General features: G+C 38.2%; 2 protein-coding genes across 4 annotated transcripts in view; one reads left to right on the top strand and one right to left on the bottom strand.

Annotated features, from left to right (window-relative positions):
* Positions 1–1,043: 1,043 nt before the first annotated feature.
* Positions 1,044–9,123, top strand: hspa8b (heat shock protein family A (Hsp70) member 8b). 3 transcript variants are annotated; one of them, XM_079824057.1, is made up of 10 exons: positions 1,044–1,176; positions 1,787–1,991; positions 4,619–4,828; positions 5,041–5,246; positions 5,542–5,694; positions 6,853–7,408; positions 7,491–7,693; positions 7,769–7,967; positions 8,220–8,452; positions 8,529–9,123. In XM_079824057.1, the coding sequence occupies exons 3-10, from the start codon at positions 4,624–4,626 to the stop codon at positions 8,724–8,726; spliced, it is 1,953 nt and encodes a 650-aa protein (XP_079680183.1). In that variant the 5' UTR covers positions 1,044–1,176; positions 1,787–1,991; positions 4,619–4,623; the 3' UTR covers positions 8,727–9,123. The 3 variants fall into 3 exon arrangements, with proteins under 3 accessions (XP_079680183.1, XP_079680182.1, XP_079680184.1); XM_079824056.1 differs by having other exon boundaries at positions 1,067–1,338; XM_079824058.1 differs by having other exon boundaries at positions 1,105–1,338; positions 4,616–4,828.
* Positions 9,124–11,329: 2,206 nt separating this feature from the next.
* The window catches only part of lim2.3 (lens intrinsic membrane protein 2.3), a gene marked incomplete at both ends in the record, with an annotated part of 305,404 nt that continues 288,767 nt past the window's right edge, over positions 11,330–27,966 (bottom strand). Inside the window, 4 exons of the mRNA XM_079822640.1 lie at positions 11,330–11,388; positions 11,606–11,740; positions 11,843–11,992; positions 14,621–14,802. Coding sequence (XP_079678766.1) covers positions 11,330–11,388; positions 11,606–11,740; positions 11,843–11,992; positions 14,621–14,802 — 526 coding nt within the window. The remainder of the gene's footprint in view (positions 11,389–11,605; positions 11,741–11,842; positions 11,993–14,620; positions 14,803–27,966) is intronic.

Here is a 27,966-nt window from a genome sequence, read left to right as displayed (position 1 = left end):
ACACTTTTTCAAAGATTCTTACAGGTCAAATTAAATAAATACATACATACAAAAAAAAGGGAATTCCTTTTGTAAGGCAGAGGCAGAACAATTATTCTGTAGGAGTATCTCCAAAAGGTCACTTTTGGTATCCAACAATATTAAAATTAGTACATCACACCTTTTTTTTAAATAATAAATGTGTAAAAAAAATTGAGTATTTCAGTCATAGTGGAAAATGAACTTAGCTATAATTAATTTCCAGAAACCGGGTTTCCATATGTTTGGTTAACCTGTCCAGTGTATAGTTTGTAGTGTAGCGTAAAGTGGTGATTTCGAACCTTATTTTGTTGTTTATGACATATGATGATTGCAGGCTTGTCTACCCTTTAGCTTTATCCAGGTCAGGTACAAAAGCTATTGTGAGCAAAACTATACAGTAACATTCCTCTGTTTTCTGATTGACCTCCTTTTTTGTTGTAAATATCACATCCCTGAGGATTTGAAATTATCAACCGCTCTGCTTTGTCTGGTGCTCAAGGGTGTGTCCATTTTCTCAGTTTAAGCTGAACTCATCACACCCTCCATACAATACCTGCATCCCTTTTATAAGACTTTTAGTTACTGTCTCAGATTGTTTTCAGTGTATGTAGACTGATTGTCTTACTAACATCATGTACACTATTGACAATTGTGACAGGCCTCTGACTGACTGACGGGGATTTCCACGAATGTGCCACCTTGTGGACTTGTTGGTATTGCACATTTACAATACTGCAAGGTCACTGAGCAGCTGTTGCAAATCAATAAGAAACGTAGGCTATAATAAGAAAAGAAAATAAGTATTATAACCACTGTTTAGCAGTACTGAATAAATAAATCTGCTCAGTGGAATATGAGGTGAACACAAGTGGTGTGGGACAACCATAGACTGTAAAAAAAGATAAAAAGGGGGACAACCGGTTAAATGTGGGGCATGCATGATTATTTATTTTTTATATTCATTAATCAAGTTCATCCAAATCTATGTGATGACGCAGAAGGACTTCCTTCTGACATCATTTAAAGGGGGCGTAGCGTGTGTGCTGGAAAACACCAGAAAACAAAAAGGCTGTGTTGGTGTCTGTCTCTATTCATTTCGAAGGCTGCATTTGTCGAACACAAACGTCTTATTTCAGAGCAGTGACCATTATAAAGGTGACCTTTATTCCTAGTGAAGCGTAGTGGTCAGTTTACTGAAATGAAGCCGCCTCAATGACCCATGCGACGAACAAAATGCGACCTTCGGAGGACGAAATGAGACACAGCAACTCGTTTATAAATGTGTTTCAGTAACCGAAAAAGAGCTTACCTGAGGAGGTAACCTTGACAACAGCGCCACCCCCTGCCAGTTACGTTAAGCTCCTGCGTTAGCAAATGTGACACATCCGGTATCTTAAGAAGTGTGTTTCGCTATATTTGTGAGGACATTATCATAAAGGGGTTTCTTATTCGAGGGGTCTTGTTGCGACCGTCGTCTCGTTTGTATAAATACGAAACGAAGACGACGCTCGAGCAAAATGGCCGCTAGAGAGAACTAACGTTATATGTTTTACCCTTTGGATAGTTTTCGACCAATCACTTGCTTTAGAAATAGTGCCTCTTCTTATTTTACTCGGTTATTTATATATTTTCTTCATCGTTCACTATGGCCAATATATTTTCATCACCACGCCCATCCATTGATTAGTGCAAAACTACTCTGAATCACCTGGGAATGTTCTGGAACTCCATAACGATTTTTATTTCTCGGGACATTGTGTTATAGGCTGATTTCTGCGGGTGTTCTCCGTGTCTGAACGCGTCAGCGCCCGAGCGATGTGATTGGCTGCTGCGCTGGTTCCATGTTCTGGACTGTTCTCAGGAAGTGTTAAAGCGCATTACCGCATAGACGCTCAGTTCTGCTGCAGAGTGATCGCGCGCATTTCGAGCTGCGACACAGCAAATCATTGACAGAGTCAGCCTTTCATCCGGTGAGAATAATTACGATGATTGTTATTATTATTATGCATTGAATGTTAAAAATGTTTAGGTTTATAATTATATATTACAATTTCACAGTTGCTAATGTTGTCAAGGTATACTAAAATCGTCTTAAGTTGACAATATGTCGAGTTCAGGATAGTTTAGCAAGCTAAATGGATAGTTTTCTCAACAATTTAAATTATTAATGTCCCATTATGTGGATCATGATAAGGGATGTTAGTGGCTGACAGCCTCAGTCACCATTCACATCCACTGTATCTCTTTCCGAGTAATGAAAGCGAATGGTGACTCTATGCTGCTCTCATGTTGCTAACATCTCCAGCACGAAAGCGAGGAAATAATCACTTATAGACTTATAAATTACTAAATTATAATGTTTCTGGGCGAACTGCCTTATAATGACCACCAGGGGCGTCACTAGGCCCATTTTATTAGGACTTTAACCTCTAAATGAATCGAAGATATCTGCAGATTGGGAATAATGGGCGTGCCGAAAGGTATAGAGGGCGTGCTGAACGGTTTCTCATTGGTGAAATGAGCTTCTTGTTAACAACTGCGTTGGCCAATCAGCGTTAACCATACAAATACGTCATTCCTTTAGACAAGGAGAAGATGGCAGATAAGGTTGGACATGGGAATATCCCAAAATAAATGTCCCACTTCGGACCTCAGTGAGTTTCAGACAATATTATTACAATTAGGGCTGTCGATTTTGTGTGGTAATTTGGTGAGATTAAATATGGAGAGAATAATGCGTCCAGCTCCCCCTCGCTGAATGTAATGGGTGGAGCTAGACTGTCAAACCACACCCTAATCCTCCCCAAAATATCTGATTTATACTTCTGGATCGAACCTACGCCGTAGCTACGTCGTGTAGCACACGTTGCCTGAAAATGTAACAACGCGTCAACTCTACGCGGACCGCAAGCGATGATAGAACCCCTCCCTCAGTTAAAAAAAAAAAATCGCATTTCCTCACATGCATTTCCATTTGCGGATTAGAAATGATCTGTTCTTCGATATTTAACAACCCAAGCTGCAACAATAGTCGCTGTCGATTTGGCGCCATCACTGCTGCTAATTCTTCGGCTTTTGCTTTGATTCTGGGGGTTACACCATAAACATGCCTGTGGACACTGCCTACTAGTGGACTGCATTTGTAATTACACGTCGATGCGGACAATGACGCAGCAGTATAAATGAAATCCAACGCATTGACTACGGCGTGTGACTGCCTTCAGATTTGACAATTTGTATAGTTGTCCAATTTTGTGAATAAATTAATTGTGTGCGGTTGTCCTCTTTATTTTCATGTATTTATTTATTCATTTTTATTTAAAATATATTTTTATATGATCAGCCATATCCATTTGTCCTTATCAGGCAAAATATGTATTTAATTTACAAGCACGTTAGTGAAAGTACAGAAAAAGTACGTGTACTAAGACCGACGGAAAATGAAAAGTTGCAATTTTCTAGACCGATATGTCTAGGAACTATATTCTCATTCCTGAAAATAGGCTAACTTCCGTCAACATAACCAACGTGACAACCTGCTTGCACAGAGAGCTGTGTGCTGGGGGGGACTATTTTCCGGCGCTGCGTAATATCATTGCGCCGCTGCACCCATGATACGGCAGCAAGAATAGAATAGTTCCTAGCCATATCAGTCTAGAAAATTGCAACTTTTAATTTTCCGTCGGTCTTAGTACACGATGTAACTATACACATCACAACATGTAAATAGGAAAATGTTGGTGTTATTTTGTCACTTATTGAGCAGTAGGCTAGCTGGAGCCGTTTACCTCCACATTTGAACGTTTTCAGAGTGTTGAGTAAGTGCGGACGTGGTAGTTAACAGTTAATGGAATGTTCTAGAACTGTAATAATGACATTTGAAAGTTTTCGGAGTGTTGAGTAAGTGCGTACGTGGTAGTTAACAGTTAATGGAATGTTCTAGAACTTTAATAATGACATTTGAAAGTTTTCGGAGTGTTGAGTAAGTGCGGGCGTGGTAGTTAACAGTGGAATGTTCTAATAGATGATTCCAGAAGACATTACTGAGATTTGCTTACTGAGATCACAAATGTTACATAATAGTTTCGAGCAAATGAGGAAACTGTACTTAACTTTCCCTCTGAGGTAGTCAATTATCTTAAAGGGATAGTTCACCCAAAACGGAATATTATGTACTTATCTAAAAAAGTGCATGGTTCTGAGGATGTTATTCTGTTATAAACATCTTTTGTGTACAATATAAGAATAAGGTTTGGAATGAAAGTAGTATTTTTTGGGGGGTAGTTTAAAAGTGATGTAATCTTTATAAAGTAAAAATAGCATCAGTAATGAAACAGAATGAACGATCAAAGTGCTTTCCTCAGCTCTGTTGGAAGTAGCATCCTTTAACACAGTGACAGCTGATCTCTGTGGTTCATGCAGGCCACAGGATCTTATGTCTAGTGTGCCAAAAAAGCTTTTGAGTAAAGTCACAACGGTAAATAGAATTGAGCTATGAATAGGATGTAAAGAAGCATATATCCCTTATTTGGAAGGCTTGGGTTGAATGCATAAAACAGGTTTCATAATGAATCTTATGTCTGTTTGCTGCCAGCAGAAACCATGTCAAAAGGACCAGCAGTTGGCATTGACCTAGGAACCACCTACTCTTGCGTGGGGGTCTTTCAGCATGGCAAAGTTGAAATCATTGCCAATGACCAGGGTAACAGGACCACACCAAGTTATGTAGCATTCACAGACACCGAGAGGCTGATTGGAGATGCTGCCAAAAATCAAGTAGCAATGAACCCCACCAACACAGTCTTTGGTAAGTGATTTTACTCTACTTTTTTAAAATGACTTGTATCAATTGTTTTTGGATATTTAGTTGTGTGTGCTTATTTCCCGTATTTTTACAGTTAGATTTAACTTTAAAAACACATAATTTAATAACTGTGCAATGCAATCAATTTTGGCCATTGATCTGACTGTTTTTCATGTTTCAAGTTGCTGAGTTTGTTGCCATATTTGCTTCTCTAGATGCTAAAAGGCTCATTGGACGGAGGTTTGATGACACTGTTGTGCAGTCAGACATGAAGCACTGGCCATTCACTGTTATAAATGACAGCACACGCCCCAAAGTTCAAGTTGAATACAAAGGGGAGACCAAGGCCTTTTACCCAGAGGAGATTTCTTCCATGGTGCTTACAAAGATGAAGGAGATCGCAGAGGCATACCTTGGAAAAGTAGGTTTCTGTCAAATACAACGCCTTCATACTTCAGCACACTGAAAACACAGACCATCATAAACTTGTATTTGCAATAATGGTGTTGAGAGTCTCCCATGTTGCTGTAGGTCTAAAGATGTTGACATATTCAACAACTCTGTCATGTTGACACATAGTAGTTTATTAGAGAATGAAAAAGGCCTGTTTGAACAACACATCTTAAACATTTGTGGAGAAAAGTGCCTTCTGATTTAGTGGATGACTTCGGTAAAAATAAATAAAATGAATTTTGTTCACGTTCTTGTTTTCACAGACCATCACCAATGCTGTTGTTACGGTACCTGCTTACTTCAATGATTCTCAGCGGCAGGCCACAAAGGATGCTGGGACTATCTCTGGCCTCAATGTTCTACGAATTATCAATGAGCCGACTGCTGCTGCCATTGCCTATGGCCTGGACAAGAAAGTACGTTTGTTACTTTTATGATATAGCAACGTTAAAGTGCCCATATTATGCTTATTTACAAGTTCATCATTTTATTTTTGGGGATCTTCAAGAATACATAATACATTTGTTTTGTATTTTTGTCAAAGAAATTAAACCTAACACCTTGTAATCACTGTTGACTTTGCTTACATGTTGGAATATCACACATCTGGCAAGTTTTGAGCGCCGGAGCGACGAAGACTTCGTTTTTTCAGTGTGTTTCACACCGTTGGTTCTTGTTGAATGCCGTCAGGTTTTTTTATTGGGTGGGATTCAGCATATAGGACCGTCGGTGAGAGAGAAAACTCTGAGTGAATGAGTCAGTGCATGAGAATAACCACAAAACAGCGAGCAAAGAAATCAAAGTGTTACAGATAGAAGGCTGTTCTAATTTTACGACCTCTTACCTGAGTGTTCCTGGGCGAATATTTTAATATTAACATGAGCGTAGTGGAATAAAGAAAGTCATCAGCAGGATTGATATTCAAAATGGTAAGCATGCCCTGCTTTGTTTACGGTTTGTGTATCTGCAGCATCAGTTTCCCTTTTTGAATGACGGATATAGATGAATACATCTGCAGAAATGGACAGTTGTCTCATTTACACATAGGCAGAAAATGTGCATTCTAGTTGACAGTCGGCTGTATTTCTCTCTGTGTGTTCAAGTGTAGCTTTTTTGCCCCAATTCGAGGTGACAACACATTCGGCTTTCATCATCATTCGTTTTTTGGCGGATTAGTGTGTCCCTACCCTTAGATGCAAGTGTTTTCTGTTGGAGAGATAAACTCCCATTTGGCGTGGACTTTGTTCTTTGTAATTTTACAGATCGTTTACATCAGGGTTCCTCAAACTCGGTCCTGGAGGGCCACTGCGCTGCAGAGTTTAGCTCCAACCCTGATCAAACTCTATCTGTGATGTTCTAGTAATCCTAAATACCATGATTAGCTTGCTCAGGTGTGCTTGATCAGGGTTGGAGCTGAACTCTGCAGGACAGTGGCCCTCCAGGACCGAGTTTGAGGAACCCTGGTTTACATGCACAAATGGCTATTTCACCATAAAGGGAAGGTAAATTAAAAATGTGCCCTTTAATGTAGTACTTTTTTTTTTTATAAAACTGATTTATTTTTCCTTTACCAGGTTGGTTCTGAGAGAAATGTCTTGATCTTCGATCTTGGTGGTGGCACTTTTGATGTGTCCATTCTTACCATAGAGGATGGCATCTTTGAGGTCAAGTCTACAGCCGGAGACACTCACCTCGGGGGAGAAGACTTTGACATCCGCATGGTCAACCATTTCATCTCCGAGTTCAAGCGCAAGTACAAAAAAGACATCAGCGACAACAAAAGGGCCGTACGTCGGCTGCGCACAGCATGTGAGAGGGCCAAGCGCACTTTGTCCTCCAGCACTCAGGCCAGCATTGAGATCGACTCTCTTTATGAGGGAATCGACTTCTACACTTCCATCACCAGGGCTCGTTTTGAAGAGCTCAATGCCGATCTCTTCCGTGGCACGTTGGATCCGGTAGAGAAATCCCTTCGTGATGCTAAACTGGATAAGTCACAGGTTCATGACATTGTCCTTGTTGGAGGGTCCACCCGTATCCCAAAGATCCAAAAGCTCCTGCAGGATTTCTTCAATGGGAAGGAACTGAACAAGAGCATCAATCCGGATGAGGCTGTCGCATATGGAGCAGGTAATCAAAATGGATTTAATTCTAAATGCCCTATTCTTTCGTGAATGTCTTTTGAATTATAGACATATTTTCTCTTTTACAGCTGTCCAGGCAGCCATTTTGTCTGGAGACAAGTCTGAGAATGTCCAAGACCTGTTGCTCCTGGATGTTACCCCCCTGTCCTTGGGAATTGAGACTGCTGGTGGCGTTATGACCATCCTGATCAAACGTAACACTACCATCCCAACCAAACAAACGCAGACCTTCACCACCTACTCTGACAATCAGCCTGGTGTCCTCATTCAGGTAAGCAACACCTGATATCCATCGATTTTGTCCATAGTTTCTCGCAAAGCTTCATGTTTAATTGTTCTCTTCTAGGTGTACGAGGGTGAGAGAGCCATGACTAAGGACAATAACTTGCTTGGAAAGTTCGAGCTGACGGGCATCCCTCCTGCTCCTCGTGGCGTCCCCCAGATTGAAGTAACCTTTGACATCGATGCCAATGGCATCATGAATGTCTCCGCTGTAGACAAGAGCACCGGCAAGGAGAACAAGATCACCATCACCAATGACAAAGGTAACATACCTCTAGAGTCTCTTAATGTATAGTCACATTAGTGGAATTGCAGCAAAAGGTAAGGTTTCTGTTGATAAATGCGGCAAATTCACATGACCAGCTTGAAAATGAGCTAAATCTGTGAGGGGAACTTTTTCGCCCTCACGCAAAACTCTCAACTGTGCAGATTTGTATTGAAATGACTGGATTTCAACACATGAAATGGTACCGTTGCTATTATTTAACCCTAATCAATGGTCTCAACTCTTCTAGGACGTCTAAGCAAGGAGGACATTGAGCGCATGGTGCAGGAAGCTGAGAAGTACAAGTCTGAGGATGATGTCCAAAGAGAGAAGGTTTCTGCTAAGAATGGCCTCGAGTCCTACGCCTTTAACATGAAGTCCACCGTTGAAGATGAGAAACTCAAAGGCAAGATTAGTGACGAGGACAAGCAGAAGATCCTCGACAAGTGCAATGATGTCATAAGCTGGCTGGACAAAAACCAGGTATGGTCCTCAAACTTTTGTGTCTGAGATCTTTATGCATCCATAGTACTCACTTGATCTCGTCATCTCTGTACAGACCGCTGAGAAGGACGAGTTCGAGCATCAGCAGAAGGAGCTAGAGAAGGTGTGCAACCCTATCATCACCAAGCTGTACCAGAGCGCTGGTGGGATGCCTGGTGGGATGCCAGAGGGCATGCCTGGAGGCTTCCCGGGAGCTGGAGGAGCCCCTGGTGGTGGTGGATCCTCCGGACCAACCATTGAGGAAGTTGATTAAATCATCCCGAGAATGTATTTCACTGTTTGGAGCACCACTGTGTTGTTTCAGAGCACTTTAATACGTTTTTTTTTTTTCCCCCTCATGCATGTTTCTAAGATCTAAGAACATCTCCAAGCTTTAATTTGCACCAGTTGTGTGTTGATGTGTAACTCATGAGAGCATTTATTACCAGTTTTCTTCCTAGCTGTTGATGTAATACACCTCAAAGCTTTAATTTGGAGCAGTTGTGAGTTGATGTGTAACTCATAAGAGCATTTATTACCAGTTTTGTTTGTAGCTGTGTTGAGCAGCGTGTTGTGTTAAACTTGTGTGTTAAAAATGCTGCTGTAAATGCATCACATCCTGTTGTGTCTAACACTTCTGACAATAAAGGAGTTGCTGTTCACAAAGTCAATGCGGTGTGTTATTAGTTCTTTCTTAAAGTACAAAGTACTATGAAATAAAGTAAACTGATTAAATATAATACTGTTCAAAAGTTTGGGAACAGTAATATTTAAAAAAACAATCTAATACAGTACTTTAATTTAGCAAGGATGCATTATTCTGATAAAAAAATACAGTAAAGGCATTTATGTTATTGTATTTCAAACAAGTGTTCTTTTAAACTTCATATTCATTAAAGAATCCTGAAAAAACGTATCGTATGTAAGTATACGTTTCCACCAAAATATTAAGGAGCATAACTGTTTTCAACTTTGATAATAAGAAATGTTTCTTTAGCAGCAAATTGGAAGGATTTCTGAAGTATCACACTGCCTTAACAGTAATTAATTATATTCAAGTTCATTAAATTATACATATTTCACAATATTACTGTTTTTACTGTATTTTTGATCAAATAAATGCAGACTTGTTGAGCATGACATTTTTCAAAAACGTTGAAAATCTCACTAACTTTTGAATGGTGTATATAGTTTGTAAAATGTTTAAATGCAGATTAACGTTCTAACTCAATTAAAGGCACAATATGTAAGATTTTTAGATTAAAATATCCAAAACCACTAGAACAATGTTATATATTTTGTTGATGTATACTGACATTATCCCAAATGCTTCCAACAATGTTTAAATCCAGAGAAATCAGCTGTTTTACCCTGTGTTATGGACCATGTCTTTGCGTCGCCTGTCAATGAATCTCTTGTTTTCTTGATTCACCGTGAGTAGCATTTTTACAACATCTCAGAGACAACACTATTTTGTCAAGTGGCTAACATAATCAGAGAGAGCTTTCTCCATCATACAATATATTTTAAAATTAATTGCATGTCTTTTGGCAACAATCATTAAGTCATCCTTTTTAGAGTAATATGAAATTCTAATATCGATCTAGATTACTGGAAAGTACAACAAGTCTCTCATAGCAGCCACCGAGTGAACGCACAGAGTAAAGGCCTGTTTACACCGGGAAGATTTTCGCGCATGTTTATCGCCGAAGTTTAACGACTCGTGAGTCGTGACTAAACAAAGGGTGCATACCGACGTGCAAAATAGCAGGCGTTAAAGCGTCATTTGAAAAAAAACGCCTTGGGTTCGTTTTTTTTTACGCAGTGCGTTAAAAACTGTCCGACCAATGAGATAAGCGCTTTTGTTCACGTGCCTGGAGCTGCTGAAGTGACAGTAAAACACGACTTGGTGGTGCTCAAGCACAAAACAGTCTTGCCGAGCACACATTGATACGACGAAGAAGTAGTAGTGAGTAGACAAAGAAGAAGATGAGCTGCTAATGCTGCTTGCCAGTTAGCAAAAAGTGTGTGAATGGATTTGGCAAGCACGTAAATACTGTCTCTCTTCTTCTTCTGTGTGAGTGTCAGAAGCGTAAAGTGCCGCAGCACCACCTTGTGTACCGGGAGCGCCATCTACTGAATTTGCACGTTCACTTGGCGCATCGCCAGTGAAAATCGCTCGGGTGTGAACACTCAAGACGCGAAAAAAGCTGACGATAAACGCGCGATATTCGTCCCGGTGTAAACTTGAATACATTCGCTCATTCATGAACATGATTTCTGCGCAAGTCCATAGGATTCCTTTCCATCGGCTGTGGAGGTGAAGAGTCAAGACTACAACTCCCATGATCCCACGCTCATTCACAGCGTCATCAAGCTACGCCTTTGTTTTGAATAAGCGACCTCTAGCGGCAAAACTTACACACTGTGCCTTTAATGATCTACATTTCACCATAAAAAGCAAGTGCTTCTAACTAAATTGTCTTTTTTTCTCTAAACCTAAATATATATAAAGTCTTATATTTTAATACCAACCTATTATACATAAACCTATTATACTGTATGTATGTATGTATGTATGTATGTATGTATGTATATATATATATATATATATATATATATATATATATATATATATATATATATATATATATATATACACACACATGTATATATACATTATATGTTGGTTTGTAAAGGCAATTCGATTATGTATAAACATAAAATGAACTGAACATTTGTATTAGTCATTTATTAGTTTGTGTTCCGTGATTTTAAAATAAACAATAAATGACAGGTCTAAAATGAAGGGATCAGGGATGACATGGTTCACATTCAGACTGAAGCGATCAGATAGCGGATCTAGGATGAGAAGCATCAGCGTGACATTGGGCCTCTTGGTTCTTGCATCCGGTAAGCACACATATAGAAGATCCCTGCAGAGAAAGGAAAGACCAGGAATGTTAAGCGACAGCCATCTTCAATAATTACTGAGAGACACTGACCATGTTGTCACGATGTTACATTTCAGTTTTTTTGTATTAGTGCTTGTTCTTTAAAGGGATATCCCACAAAAGATATTCTAGACTCTTTAAATGTTTTATACACACGTTTTTCTGTAGTAATATAATCACAAGCTTTGTCTAGGTATACCTGAAAAGAATGTGAGCACCACAGAAACCCAACCCATTATGTACGACCAAGAGAACCGCCAGTTCCCATAGCGTTTTCCATAGTAGTTGACTGTCATGCCAGTGTAGACAGCCATGGCCAGCAGCACAAAGATGCCTGGAAGGTACAGCCACAAAATACAACTCAGCTTCGCAAATACACTTCAGATACAGGTTAGGAATAAATAAAAAGAGTTATTTCTAGTATGAATGTTCTTACATGAAATGAAATAGAGAATTCCTGCAGCAAAGGTTTTGTCGAAGCTGCTAAAGGAGGAGTAATTGATGAAAGCCATGACACCGATGAGGATGCCAAAGAAGCAAGCTATGATGGCCAGGATCATGAAGGCGCGGGTGGCATCCCAGTATGCTGTTTCAAATGAACCAGACACTAGTCAGTACATTGTACCTTGTTGTCAGAGCTGGGGAGTACCTGATTACATGCATTACTTAATCAGATTCCAAAAATGTTGTACTTGTAGTTACTGTAGATTATATTACATTTTCAAATAATCGTAATCAGACTACAGTTACTTTTTTATTGATTACATGTTATTCTCACAATGGTAGTCTAATATTCTTCATTGATTCTCCCTACTACTTCTTTTTTATCTTTTACATTTTCCTTTAAACGCCCTACTCGTATTCAGAAGGTCTTCCGTGTTTGTGGAACTGCTCACAGACCAGCCACTGGTCATGTGACTATCACTGAAAACAGACCCACACAGCATTTGATCATTAGATTTACAGAAATAATTTCACTTTTATCAAGTGTTTTCTCAACATTGCATATCTAATGAGCTCCTGATTAATGCATTAATTATTATTTGAGTTATTTAATCATGCATTAATGTCTTTGGAAGGCTTTTGTCTTTCAAACGCATTAAAATGTAGCTACAAATTCAAGTCATTTTTTTATATTTACATGCAATGCAGGGATTCCCTATTTTTTTTGTCAGCTGAAATTTCTTTGACCTGATATATTTACTTGAAGGTTTTAATTAATAAGTTAGGTCAATAATACAATTAATAATAAAATATAATACAATTAAGTTCACGGTTCTCTGATGTCAGTTAATGGTCACATGACATGCAGGCAAACAAATAAAATCTTTTTAGAATTGTTTATTTTAATTAAAAAAAAATTATGATTGAATGACTTAATAGTTTTTAATTAAACTCACAAACCCTTGCAAAACCCTGACATAAATGTAATATTTAATACACTTCATGTTGCTGATAACAAAGAATGGAATATTTTTTCTTTTTCTTTGCATTTTATATCAACAAGATTATTCTACTCAAATCAATGTGATAAACAAGTTAGGTCAAAAGTAATCTAAAAGTAATCCAAAAGTAGTCGGATTATATTATCTTAAATACACTGTAAAATCGAATTAGTTAGACTTACTTAAAAAAAAGCATGTAAACCGATTGCCTTAAAAAAAAACCGAGGAAAATGAAATAGGAATAGTATGTTGTGCTGACAAATGCTCAGTTAGTATAGTTGACTCACACAAGAGTTCTAGTAACTAAAAAAGAACTGTATACTGATTTACTCTTGACTTAGTATAGCTACCATTGTTGTTACTGTTGTGTTTTGATGCTGAATGTTGAAGTCTGTGTGAGACTCAAGCATGATCAGCTGAAAGATATTGTCACAAATATAGAGAAATTATATCAACCCAATTAAAAGTTTAACAAGGTGTTTATGACGTAAGTGTTAGCAATACAGCTGTAAACGATCATTATACGACATAAAGGGAAATATTACATTGGTTAGCTTTAAAAGGAGATCTAAGTTCTGACTAAATCATTAACTATAGATAATTATTCAGTCAGAAGGTAAACTTTTAAAAGCAACCAACTTCTCTTCCTCTGAAACCAAAAAACTGTGATTTCTTGTTGCAATCGCTGCATCAATAGGGAGAGAATCACAATAATATGAATGTTTCAAGTGCCCAACCAAAGTGAACACTGATCCCCATAATGGTGCCCAATATGTTTTGCTTGACAAAATGGCACTCAAATCATTCAATTCATCTTAACTTGGGTTTTCAGAGTAAACAAGGAATAGTGTGTGAATAGTAAAGATTATTAGATTTTTACAATTAAGGTAAGACATTAAAGCTGCACTATGTAACTTTTCCGTCCACTAGAGGTCGCCTGTTCAAAATAAAGGCGTAGTTTGATGACGCCACGTTTGAGCGCAGAATCTTGGGACATGTGGTCTTCACATCACAGCCGGTGGAAAAGAATCGGGATAAGACTCGGGCAGAAATCATGTTCATGCATGTGATTATTAACGTTGCTGTAGTATGAAGCGGAGCAGGCCCGAGTGTTGTGGAGCTGAGCAAGGCCACTGGAGCGATTGTTAATGAGAAGAGTGGCAGGACTTTTATTATGACACAGTTGCCAGTGCCACTTCCGGTTTTCCAGTCATGAGTATGAGGTAACGCAGCTCTGTTTATCATATTAGACACATCTGAGTGTGTTGAAAATGATGTTATGACGTTACTCTGTGCGTTCTATTGGCGGCTGCTATGACACTTGTTCACACTGCAGTGAGAGTAAAGCGTTTCTGCAAAATAAAACCGGAAACCGAGGGGAACACAGATATGATGTAATCGACAGGCGACTCCCTCACGTCCTGGTTCCTTTGGTTAAAATAGCATTTTCTCACGATTTACAAATAGTTGGAAACATTTGGGATATTTTAAGTACTCAACTGAACAAAATATATAACACTGGCCTAGTGGTTTTTGGACTTTTGGATTTTACTCAAAAGAAATTACATAGTGCACCTTTAAGTAAAGTTAACTAAAAAGTGTTAGTTAGAATCACTGTTGGACGTAAATGGATTACATTACTACAACTTTTGTCATGTAATTTGGAATCGGTAACCGATTACACTTTGTAAGTAATCTACCCAGCTCTGCTTGTTGTACAACATCCTAGTAGTGGATACATTGTGTTGTCCATGATGTGATGGTCTCACCAATGCTGTCTGTGTGTGTCATGCATTTTCCAGGTACACAGTAGCGCCACAGACCCTGATGCATGTAACTGCTGGACTGGCGGTACTGCATCCAGTAATCTGTGGCAGTGGAGATCACCAGGAGTATGTTTCCTACTCCTGCACAAAACAATCCACCTCCCATAAAGCTGTACATCTTGCACCTACAAAAAACACTGACAAAATACAAGTCAATACTAAAATGAATTCATCAAGATTATATTTTATTTAAAACATTTTCAACCCTGAAGCATCCTTCATTAGAGCAGCCATTAACTCTTTCCCTGCTTGCGTTAAAAAGAGTTAAAAAGAGTTGCCAGCCACCGCCAGCATTTATGGTCATTTTCACAAAAATGTCATGGACCTCAGAATATTTTGCTGTATAAATATCTGAACATGCAATATATAAAAAGAAAGAACAAACTCTCTGCTTTATTCTACTGTTTTATTCTAGCCTTTTTTTTTTAATCAACACTTGAATGTGGGTAAGTTTCATCAAAAAAGCTACATTTTGAGCAAAAAGCTGAGAAAATCGCTTTTTTGTCAAAGACGTCCGGATCAGATTCAGTACAATGATCAAAACATAGATGGAGTAGATCAAGTCCATCAACAGCGCCAAAGCTTCAGTCCTAACCACTTCCTGGGTCGACATTTCACTCTGTAATATTAGGCCGTTTTGATTTATATGCTGTTTATTGTTGTTGATTACATTATTTTACATATGCATCTGCTTACATATGAGATCGCTGGTTTCTGCTTCTTCTTTACCTGTGTTTTGATCTGGCGTTCAGGAGATGCGTAATAGCGCCCCCTAGCTTATAACAGTGATTACACGTAAAAACTCATCAATGGCGGGGAAAGAGTTAATGGGTCCTTCCTGGACCAATTTGGGCACGAATGTCACAGGTGTGATCCCAATTAAAAATAATAATAATAATAATAATAATAATAATGTCATAACACTTAACAATTTTGGCTGATACGATAATTCTATTTGAAAGCTGATAACCGATATATTCGCTGATAAATCTAAATCCAAATTTTATATAATTTTTGAGAGCCTGATTACAAAAACAAAAGTCTCAACATTAAAAGCCATGTCCCAAGCACACATTTATAATGATGTTCTCATTATAGTTTTATGTTGCCTATATGACAGACTTGCGCTGCACGTTACACTTAACTGAATTTTCCTTTTTGAAGGAAACCATCATGGCGAACAATGCGCATCAGTGTCTAATCTGAAGGAAATAATCCATTATTTATCGTCTATAAGGTATTGGCCAAATGTTCTTATCGGGCCGATAACAATAACATTAAAACTGAACATATATCGGCTGATACTGATATGGTGGCTCAATTTATGCATTTTTTGTGATTTTTTATTTAATTTTTGAGCTTAGTTACCTCTAAAAGTTTTTTTGTTTTTTTTACTTCAGTAAAATATTCATTCCATTCAGTTGAAACAGCCAAAACCTCAAAAATTGGCATACTTTGGACACATTTGGTGACATATTGGTATAAAAATAGCAATGACATTGCATATCAATGGCCACTAGATGGCATTAGTACTCACTGGCTGCATACTGATCTCTAGAAACCATTGTTGTAACAAACTTAACCTCTTAAAATTTTCATCACAAATTACAATCGTATGAAATAAAAAATAAAAACGATTTGTGTTGGGTGAGACTATCAAAAGATGCCAATATATGCTTACAGACAAATCTGACCATGCTATAAGAACAAAGTATGAGACTTTTTGACATTTATTTCTATCAAAAAACATAACATTTCAATAACTCAATAAAGTAAATGGTACCAAACAGGTAAAAATAAACAATGAACAATAAAACTGCACAGTGGCTGATTGGCACATAAAAAAAAAAAAAAAAACTGCAATTGAGTTTTGGCTCATAAAACTTCTTATTTGTGTGTGTGTGTGTGTGTGTGTGAGTGTTTGCTTCATTTGATCTGCATTGTGTTGGATTTATTGATTTTTTTTGGACAAATAAACAAATTGCTCTGGATTATAGTCTCTCCCATTCATTTCCTATGGGTGCCCACTAGTGTCCACGAAGGACCGATTAAGGATTTTTTTCTTAAAATTGTTGAATAAAGTCCAACTTTTTTTGTGTGTGTTTAGGTGGCAAACTTAGGAAAAGTAGCCAAGTCTTTTACCATTGAGATTAAGTAAACATATATACTTAAGTAAACATATATACTAAAAAAAATATACTTATATATACACAATTTATTAACTTTTATTTATACTATTGTATTGATCACGTTTTGAATGATCTTTTATGGTTATATTTTCAGTTTTTAATTTTAATTTTACTTTAGTAATTTGTTATGTGCTTTAACTAATTTTTTTATTTAATATTTCTATTTATCTTTTAATTCATATTTTTATTTATTAATATTTATACTTCATTTCAGCCTAATTTCAATTAACAAGCAATTTTTTGTTTTAGGGAACAATAACAATTTACAATTAATTAATTTAAAAAATAAATCTTTACTGTTGTCATAAATTGTGAATAACAACATTCTAAATTCCGAATTACAATTAATACTGAATAAAACTAAATTCAAAAGTCATTTTGTTACATTCGTTCGGTTTGATATGTCCATGAAGGAATGATGCCAAAATGATATTTGTTGTATAGTGTATATAAATATAAATTAGTTTCAGAACACTATTTACAAACAAATGTACACAGCATTTAAACCCCAACAAATCATCTGCGACCATAAAAACGTGATTGATGACCTAAAACTAACTTTTGTAACTCCAAACAAATATAATATGAAACAGAATAACCTACCTGTTTGTTTTCTTCCCCAAAGAATATTATCAGACTGAATAGTGTGAAGCTCAATTATGCCAAGGCAGGCAGATTTCCATGAGCTATTGGCAGTTATTTTTTGTGAGGGCACAGGAGCTGGGTGGAGAGCGGAGACGAACAATAGAGCTGTCAGACCAGCGGCCAATCAGAGAGGCCCAATGAGTGCTTAAGAGAATCTGCTGAAAATACAAAACCATTTTGCAGTAGTTTTCACTAATACTGATGACAAAGTACTTTCAATTGACAATATAGAAGCATCATAGTTGACAGCAAACTGACAAGCAGTTTTCAGAAATAAACATGACTAATTCTTGTTTTTCATGATAATAATGTTATTATTTTTTTATGTCTGTTCATTTAAGGAGGTCCATAAGACATATTACAAAAGAAAAAATGTGCAAACAACCATTGCCATAATTTATACATAAAAAGAAAAAATATAATGTATGTGAACGATTTTAAACATACAAAATGACATCAAAACATGGTGAAAAATGAGCACTAAACAGTTAATATTTATCAATTGACATCACCGCCACAGTTCTGGGCCTTTATTTTAAGAGCTTCTTATGAGTGGTGTATTAAATTGTCTAACAAAAGGTTAAGAATCCAGTCAGTGAACCGTTGAAAGCTCCATGTCTACTTAGACATTAGATGCCACCTTATCCTTCACATTACAGTAATGCAATGAAAATAGAAAGTAATGAATGGATAAAAATAGAGCTCATCTGCAGACAGGAACTAATAAAACATAAATCCTCTGCAGGACATTGAACATAATAGCAGCTGGAACTCCATTAATATACCATTTATACTTTAATGATATTTTCATTTTTAGGAAAGAAGATAAAAGTTCTACTTTTTTATATTTGTGTTAAAGAGCAGTAACACCTTTAATCGTATGATATATAAGCTCTTTTACAGCCTAGATTAAAAATAGTGTAGTTAAATGGTTTCTAGTCGACGAGGATGCTGTGAACATCACCACCAGCAGAGGGAGACTTTTTAACAGTCAGGTTATGATATGGTGTTCATTCCACTGAGGCCTACACCATATTCATGAACATACTGCCTACATACTAAATAGGTCTACATTATTTCTGAGACTAGTGAAGGCCTGAGACTTAAGTGCTGCAGGGATGTTGCATTTTTGAAGGGCAAAACCATTTCCAGGTTCCATTTTCCTGAAGACAATGGCTGCATCTGATATCGCACACTTCCCTACTATATAGTAGGCGAAAAACAGTAGCCTATGCGACAACAGTATGTCTGAATTCACAGTACTCATAAAAGAGTAGGCAAAAAAGTCCCCAGATGACCTACTACTTTCGGTGAGATTCTGAAGTGCGCATATGATGGACACTTTATTATCCCATGAGGCCACGGGAGAGGATTTGAGAATGGCAGTGAAGCGACGCAACTGACGCTGGTAGGTCGTGTGATGATGACAACATGGTGGATATAGTACGTCCGGATTACATTCATTACTACACACATTCACACTATATAGAGGGTCATTTTTTTGCACTCATGAAGTAATTACTTAAATGGTTAGTTCACCCAAAAATGCCACGTGAAAAAAATGAAAACAAATCACAATGTCTGAGTTCTGTATCAACAACCTGCCATTGCTAATGTAGTACATGTCTTTCAAAAAACAAATGTGTAATGGCGTTGAATAATCTTTGTCAAGACTTGTTTCTTTCTTTAATGCACCATAGAGAGCGAAGAAGAAAATACTACTGCCGTGACGTAACCGAGAGACGAATTAGCATATTATTATTCATATTAGAAACTAATAAACTACATATTAAACTAATAATAAACTAATGCATCTAATGCATGACAAAACAAATCAAATTTAAAGGTCCCATGGCATGACATTTTCATTTTATGAGGTTTTTCAACATCAATATGAGTTCCTCTAGACTGAATATTGTCCCCAAGTGGCTAGAAATGTTGATGGGTGTAAACCGAGTTCTGGCTGTCTTTCTCTGCCCTTGAGAAAATGACAGGCCAGACGAGCTGATCATGAATTCTCCTGTTATGATGTCATGACAGGAACGGTCATCTTCCTTTCCTCCTCAGAGAATTTGTCACGCCCATGTGAGCGCCATATTTGTTTGTCCTCGAGAGATCATGGCTTGTGAACGAGTGAATGCTGGCAGTTTCTCAGTGTGTGGATGTACAAATGAAAACAGAAGTCTTTTTTCAGTTCCTTCTGATCTGTGATCAGTGATTTCTGATGTGTAGCTAATTATTCAAGTTCACACAGAACTTTATTATTAGCGCTGCGGCTTCTCTCTCTCCCGACAGAACAGTGTTTTCTATCTTGTGAGTCAGTGTTTTTGTATGTCCTCGTCGCGTCTATCTGTTCTAAAATGTGCATACAGTCGTGAGTTTCTGCTCAACATCGGCAGACTCACATCTCTTTAGAGATAAACCTCACGCACGCCGAAGCTCGGGCTGCACTGACCAGTCGGCCTTCAACATCCCCGACCCCCAGTACTGCATCTGGCCCACAGCGGAGGCATCATACGCGGCGTGAGATTAAGCAGAAGGGGGGGTAAGCGTGAGGGTATCCGGGCTAGGCTAGCCTAGCCTAGCCAGTCTAGCCCCACAATAAACTGTATTACATTCGATTACTGCCCTGTTGTGTCTTCGTTTGCGCTGTGTACTCAATGCGCGTCACTGACACTTTCATATTAAAGGAAAATATCTAAAAATAATGCTATAATCAACACTTAAGGCCTTTGCACACTGAGTCCGAAATTTTCGCATGCGTTTTTTTGCATCTGTGATCCGAAAAATTTGTCATGCACAGAGACCTTGCACACTGACTCCGTTGCGTATTAATGAATGCGTTACGGAAAAAAACGCAAAACAACACAAAATGCCGTCTTCCACCTCCTTATCAAGGAGCTGCAGATTATCCAGACCGATTCAAAGTTGAATGTCAGTGGCTCCGTTTGATGCTTTGCTAGCGATACTGGAGCCACATATTAAAAAGAAGACCACCAATTTCCAATCCTGAACAGAGACTGGCAGTGTGTCTAGGATCCGTGTGTGCGTGCGCACACACACACGCACACACACACAAATGTTTGTTTTTGTGAAATTTGAGGACATTCCATAGGCGTAATGGTTTTTATACCGTACAAACCGTATTTTCTATCCCCTTACACTGCCCCTGCCCCTAAACCTACCCATCACAGGAGACTGTGCAGTTTACTTTCTGTGAAAAAAACTTGTTCTGCATGATTTATAAGCATTTTGAAAAGTGAGGACATGGGGAACGTCCTCATATTTCACCCTCTTTTAGTAATACCTATGTCATACCCATGTCATTATACACATTTGTGTCCTGATATTTCACAAAAACATGCCCACACACACACACACACACGGTTTACAGGGAGTTGGTGTGCTATAATTATAGCTGTGATATTGTAGTATTTTTGATACAACAATATTTGTATATATAATTGTAGGTATCTGAGGAGCACTGGCGATTCATTCACCACCATTGCCAGCAGTTTTAGGTTGGGCATCAGCACTGTAGATGGGAAAAACGGATGCGAAAAACGCAGAAAATCGAACCTGTTCCAATTTTTTTTTTGACGGATGAAAGTTTCGGAGGCATGAAGCGTGATTGACATAACGTGAGGTTGAATTTATTTTTTGACGTGCGAAAATTTTGCATGCGAATTTCGGACTCAGTGTGCAAAGGCCTTTTTCTCGTAACTCGTTCACTTCCTGTAATGGTACATTACATGTGTTACAAAGTTGGTAATGAGGAAGGCGGGCTCGGCGTGACTGGGACTCGTGTTTATTCAGAACTCTCAGATACAAACAAAATAAACTTGCGCTGACAGCACAGCGCTCTCAGAACTCAGTACAATATCACTTTGTTAGCAATCTCTCCGTCTCTGGTCCATTGATGTCGTTCTTTTGAACCGGTTCTTTTCAGTGAACCGGTTCTTTTTAGTGAACCAAACCAGTTCACCAAATCGGACTGAATCGTTCTAAACGGTTCGCGTCTCGACTCTCGAGTCAGCGCTGATCCATCATTTACTAGAGTTACTAACTTTCTGACATGAGTTACAGCCCCTCCGACTAGAAATAAACTAATAACCTGAAGTATACGCTAGTAACTACAACAGTTCACTGAATTGAGAGAACTGACGAGAAGTGACATCTGGCAGCAGGCTTGTGCCTCGTAGACCTCGTTAAACCACGCCCCCTCCACTCATTTCAAATGCAAAGATGTCAGCCAATCACAACAGTGGGCGTTTTTACTGAAGTCTCACAGCAGACACGCCTCTTGAAACAGGGCATTCAGCCACAGGGCAAACAGCAGTATAGAAAAAATGCCTTTTATTTCTAAATTATGACATTTTATGATGTAAAAATCATACTAACAATATAAGTACACCTCAGAATACATTATAAAATAAAATAAAAAATCCATGCCATGGGACCTTTAAAATAATTATATCTGACTTGGTGGCCAATCCGTAGCTCCGCCCCTAGTTTTAGAAAATATATCACTACGTTACACTCCAAAAATGTATGTTAGATTTAAAAATTACATTATAGGCAATAGAAACATAAAACATGCACATGAGCGGCTGTGAGTGAAAATGTACTATAACAACAAACAATTAATACTATTTATAATAAATTACTGGGGGGTCATGACTCAACACAATATTTGGCTTTAAATAGACAAAATGGTTACTAGGCCTACGGAAATACTCCAGTGTTATTACTTTAATGTCTCCTTTTCTTTAATCAATTCGCATCCAATGTTGTACTTTAGAAATCTGTTTTGTTCCTTTTTTTACTTTGTGAACATAACATTGTATGTGCCTGCTTTTTAAAATACATGCTTTGTAAGAAAGCGAAGGATGAAAAAAATAGACTAAGACTAATCATAATAATACACAAACACAAAGTAGACTAAACAATTATAGCTTAATGGAACAGACAGAAAGAAAGGGGCTTTTTAAATGAATGATTTGTGGACATCGAAGCTAGATCCATGGGGTACAAGAGAGAAACTGAGCTTGTATAATTGAGGAGTTTGTGATGCAGTATTAATTCGCTCCTCAATTATACAAGCCTCATTTTATTTGTTCCCAGGGGTGAAATTGTACAAGGCAGGAAAGCCTCAGCATAGCAATGCATCATGACGTCATTCTGTCACAAGCATTGATTTTGGAATGACGCAACAACGGTTAAATGATCACAGGCGCCGTAATCCTCCCGTGTTTTGTCTGAATGGCTTCTGAGATGCTGAAAGCTCATTTTGGGACACACGATTCATTCCAGGGGGCTGAGGGAACAGTGGAAAACTACGCAGCATGGCGGATTCATTAGGCTAAACGTCACTGTGGATCAGTTCTGCTGGCTAACTAATTGGATAATTAGATTTGTGCTCGTCTAAATCCATTTTACAACTGAAACAATGGCTTCAAGCAATTGAGTTTCCAATCTTCTTCTAGTGCTTTTTCAAGAGTGCAAAAATGAGCTCAAACACCGAATAAGCAAGTAGTGGTAATCAGCAAGGCGGCCTTACATTTAGAAGACTTCTGAAATATAAAATCTTTTTTTAATAAACCGTTTTTTCTGCTCTCCCAGCTTAGCCAGACTGCTATGTTGGTTGGTTTTAGAAGGATCTGGAGCATGCTAAACCAGGCAAACAACATCTTTAGCCAGCTTAAGCCAGGTCAAACAGGCTGGTTTGCTGTGTTTTCTTCAGCGCTGCTCATGTTTTTCTCTCTATTTTGCAATCACGACTGTCTGTGATTCATGATTACACACATTGAGTTCTGGAGAGTGAGACTCACTGTAGTTTGTTGTTGTTGCTGTGTCTTCTTGACCATCTGGTTTGAACTCATTTAACTCTGATCGTGACCAGTCAGGTCGATGCCATGTGTAGGGTGTCATTGATCTACTGCTAGGTGAAGACAGATCCTCAAGGCTTCATGTTTTTAAACACTTTTTGTCAGGGGTTTTCTGAAATGGTGTCTAGGAACCCCGCAGGGTGCCGCAGGTGGGTGCTCGGGGCTCAGCGGGAAAATATTTACAAAGAAAACACTTTACATATAGAACACAAATGCATTTAAATAAGCTGAAATTGTTTCTCTTCAGGTTTATACATCTTATCTAAGCCCAAAGTATAACAGTAGGCGAAAAGTACACGGCTGACCTGCTACTTTACTATTACTATACTATAAAACAAAATTATAGATTAAATAACTTTTTTTAAATTTATAATATTTTAACCATAAATTAGTGCTCTCAATTGATTAAAACAATGAATTAGCTTCAATCACATGTCTGTGATTAATCGCAAGTTTTTAATATATTTTATAATGTAATCGTTTAACAGTTAATCTCCAAATTAATGTTGAAACAACTTAAAGTTTTTTTTATGAATGAAGGCCAGTATCACGGATACTAATACTGCTACTGATGTCTTTATGAAATTGATTTCCCCCCAACTTTTAAATATTAATAATAGACATTCAACATTACAGTGTAATTGAAAGCTATCAATTTGTTAAACATTTATTAGGCATCCAAAAAATATAACAACATTTAATTTAAGTGAACTTAAAACAATCCTCAAATAAATCCATAATAAAAATATCATATTTACCTGTGGCCTTCCTGTCTAACATGGTAGGAAATATAAAGAAATTGATTAAGTTATCAAACAGTCTGCACTGCTTAAATTATCAATTAAATATAGATGAATCCTTATTAAAGCTACAAGTTTCTCTGTTACCTTTGATTAACATTAATGACATGGTAGCGACTGGTTTATTAGGCTGCTGTCACTTTAAGATCTGCCACTGCTGAACATGAGACCGATCTCACACGTGTCTTCTTTTTTCACAACTATTTAAGTTAATTTAAGATGTTATTTAACTCATTTAAGACCGCTCGATACTTGTCAAAACGGACATTTTGGTGTGTGTTATTGTTCGTTCAAGCGCGAAAGAAAACTTGATTCTGGCACGCGTCTTTCTGTGCATCGTGTATGTGTGGCATAGACAGGACATTCACAGACGGCGCGTTCTCTTTTGTCCTGTCACACTTTAATGAATAAGAGAGTGATCATATAATGTAACGCAAGCCAAAGGATGGCATTTGGGGGGTAAAATATGTGTTATTTTGGCAGGGCTTCCTGCTAAAATTCGCATTTCTGGGTCTGTATATCACATAATTGGGGTCGCTTCAACCCGCGGACATGGCAACACAGTGCAGTTGAGTTCTCTTGACATCAAACGTTATGCATTGCTCCGTTGCTCTGATTGGTTGTAGGTCTATCCAATTGAGGTCTTTCCTGGTTCGGTTGAAACACGCCCCATAATCACAGCCCAACGGAGCAGTATCAGACTCATATTCTGACTAGAATGGAGTATGACGACGTCAGGCTAAGATGCTGCGTTAATTTTGTTAAATATTGTGAAAGGCGCACTGTATAAATTTTAGCGGCACCTAGTGGTGAGGTTGCGAATCCCCCATGGCTCACCCCTCCCTTTCGAGGCACTTATACCCCTTTTCCACCAAAGCAGAGCTAGAGCTAGATCGGAGCTAGAGCCTAGTTTCAAATCGGTTCTTTGTGTTTCCACACCCAAAGCCCCAGCTCCGAGCCAGGAAAAGTGGTTCTTAAGTAGCACCAAAACATTGCTGGGCTAGAACAGGGCTAGAAGTAAGAACCGATTACGTCAGGCGCAACACAAACTTGAGATCCTCCATTTTTTAAATAGCAGCTAATGGAGCTAACAGCTGCTGCTCGTTTGTAATCTCCGTCTATACAAATTATGGCGAACTGCATGAATGCGTTGGATTTGCTGTGTTTTCGTTGTGTTTTGATGCCGATGTAGGATCGTAAAGCCATGTGAATCAATAGTAACGCAACGTTTGCTTTGTTGATGGAAGGCTTGTTCGCAGCGGTGCTGTGCAGAGACCGATCGCCGTATGATAACGAGTCCAGCGAGAGCATATGACTCCTTATGCTTTTGATTCACTCATGCGTTTTTTTAATGAAAACATAAACATGAAAAAACAGCCCGCGGCAAAACCACAGACTTGGCAACACTGGCGCTGCCTCGCTAGCGTTGCTGAGAAAGATGAGACGTATACAGTGACGTAAGACCTGGCTCTGTTGTGGCTCTCAGCCCGTGGAAAAGCAAACGGTTCTTAGAAGGCTCCTCAGTCGAACCAACTATGAACTGGGACTAGCTCTGGCTCTGAATTAGCTCTAGCACTGCCTTGGTGGAAAAGGGGTATTAGAGAAGCTACGGTGGCCGACACAGGACAAAGATGTCGCCGTCTGAGAGAGCAGAGAGTAGCTAGCGCTCTGTAGAGCAGTTTGTCCGTTAAGGGCTACCGTAGAAACATGGCGGCGCAAAATGGCGACTTTACTGTAAGGGGTCCCGCGGTGTATGTAGATAGAAATGGCTCATTCTAAGTTATTGAAAATATAACTGTTCATTATGTTAAGTCTTTATACACCACTGAAAACATAGTTATGTATATTATATTGCATTTCTGTCAATAGATCCTCATAAATAGTACACACTGCACCTTTAAGGCGTTAAACTAAAAACAAATAATCGCATGCGTTAACGCGTTAGCTATAACTATATATAGTCTACTATAGCAAACAACATGGCATATGTATGTATTGTATATGGCTTTATCACAGGCTATATACTTTTTCTCAAACAATATAAACAGGTATGTATGCATGAAAATAAACAGCATGCCTTTATATTTTAGGAAGGGGGTCCCTCACAATCTATTTGACATGTCAGGTGCTGAATTTATCTCATCATAATTATGCAGCTGAGCCTTTCAGTATGAACACATTTCACTTGCCTATCAATACCGACTAGCAAATTCAGAGCCAGGATTGGAAAACTGATATTTTCATCGTGACTGTTACTCCTGCCTCTGAGTGGAACTGTATTTTCAGTTTCACATTTGAATAATAAATCAAAAGTAACAGTCATTTACATCTTAGATAGTGATGCAAGTTCATTACACAGTCTAGAGCACATTTTCCCATGTGTGAATTGAGGCGTTCTGTCTGTCATTTCTCCTCATTAGACTATGATCCAGCACAGGCCTTGCTGCAGCTCAGTTAATCCACATTAATTAAAATAGGAAATTACTCAAAGTTAGAGCCAACCAGCCTCTCTTCAGTTCCATTTGTCTTGTGGATTGAAAATTATTTAACTCATCTATTTAAACTAGTTGGCGCACTGTTTTTGGCATACTAGATAGTTTTTCGATTTGGGATGCAGCGCAAGTCCCCCCCCTACTTTTTTTTTATTTCTGTACATGATAGTCCATTTCACACAGAAGCACGTAACAATACAGAAGACAAATATTGATAATATGGCACTATGGAAACTGAACCACTAGTGTAAATTTAACAGTACACAATTACAGGCTTCCTCCATGGACTATTATATGATTAAAAAAATGTACATTTTTTTTTATCTGTGCACATTATTATTATTTTAAATTATGCGCCCTCATAATCTTTAATGAAAATAACTTCCCCTCCCTCTTGCAGTGACATCTCTTATCCTCTCTGATGACATGATTAATGATGCGAGGGCAGGACAACCTTTCACTCACATGAGATCGACCAATAGCAATCCACAACCATCCAATCAATTCCCCATGGACAAAATCAAGCCCCGCCCAACATTGTTTCTTGTTTGAGAAGCCGTTTCACTCTTGAAAAGACTATCCTGAACTTCTATTTCGTGCTGACTTTAACAACAAAGTATTAGAAGTTTCTTCCACAAATTCTCTGGATTATATCCCAGCAATGAGGGATCCCATTGCAACACAATCCTAACAAAAAGCTCCCCACTAATCCATGCAGAGGTTTTAAACATCTGGCGTCTCAGAACCAACTGGGATAGAAATAGTCACTTAACACATATGATGCCATATGAAATGAGTATAAAGAGGATGATTCGCTCCCTGACCCATATTTAACAGCATTAACTGCATTATGATACCGTTACACGTATCCCAGCAACAGCTCATCCACATTAGCATACATTTTCAAATGTTTCTTTCTTATTTAAACCCAAAGGGTTTTTAAAAACATCACATGTGAGTTCATTAAATCTGTTTGCTGCCGACTTGTGTGATTTCGAGTGTGCCTCGGCAGCACAAGGTGAGTGGGGTCAGATTCAGCAGCAAAGAGAGACATGCAGAGGTCAAGGGTTTGTTAAAATTTCACATTTATCTCCAGAGAAAGGTCTCATGTGAGACACAGTCACATTCACCTCTGGTTCACATCTTTGTGGCTGACTTAAACCACAAGACCATAGTTAATGTGCTCAAAACAGGCTGGTTTATTCATTAAACATGTCGTCTATTGCTGCACTTGTTTCTAAGCGACGGAAAATTCACATTTCTGATTTGGACAGT

The sequence above is a fragment of the Gobio gobio genome (genome assembly GCF_949357685.1).
Source record: "Gobio gobio genome assembly, chromosome: 8".
Taxonomy (NCBI): Eukaryota; Metazoa; Chordata; class Actinopteri; order Cypriniformes; family Gobionidae; genus Gobio; species Gobio gobio.
This window is presented reverse-complemented; position numbering and strand designations above follow the sequence as displayed.

Bases quoted from the DNA above. Each gene is read 5' to 3' on its own strand.
- hspa8b (XM_079824057.1), top strand. From the start codon at position 4,624: ATGTCAAAAGGACCAGCAGTTGGCATTGACCTAGGAACCACCTACTCT. The intron at 5,695-6,852 runs GTACGTTTGTTA...TTCCTTTACCAG, and splicing joins CCTATGGCCTGGACAAGAAA to GTTGGTTCTGAGAGAAATGT. The intron at 7,409-7,490 runs GTAATCAAAATG...TCTCTTTTACAG, and splicing joins GGCTGTCGCATATGGAGCAG to CTGTCCAGGCAGCCATTTTG.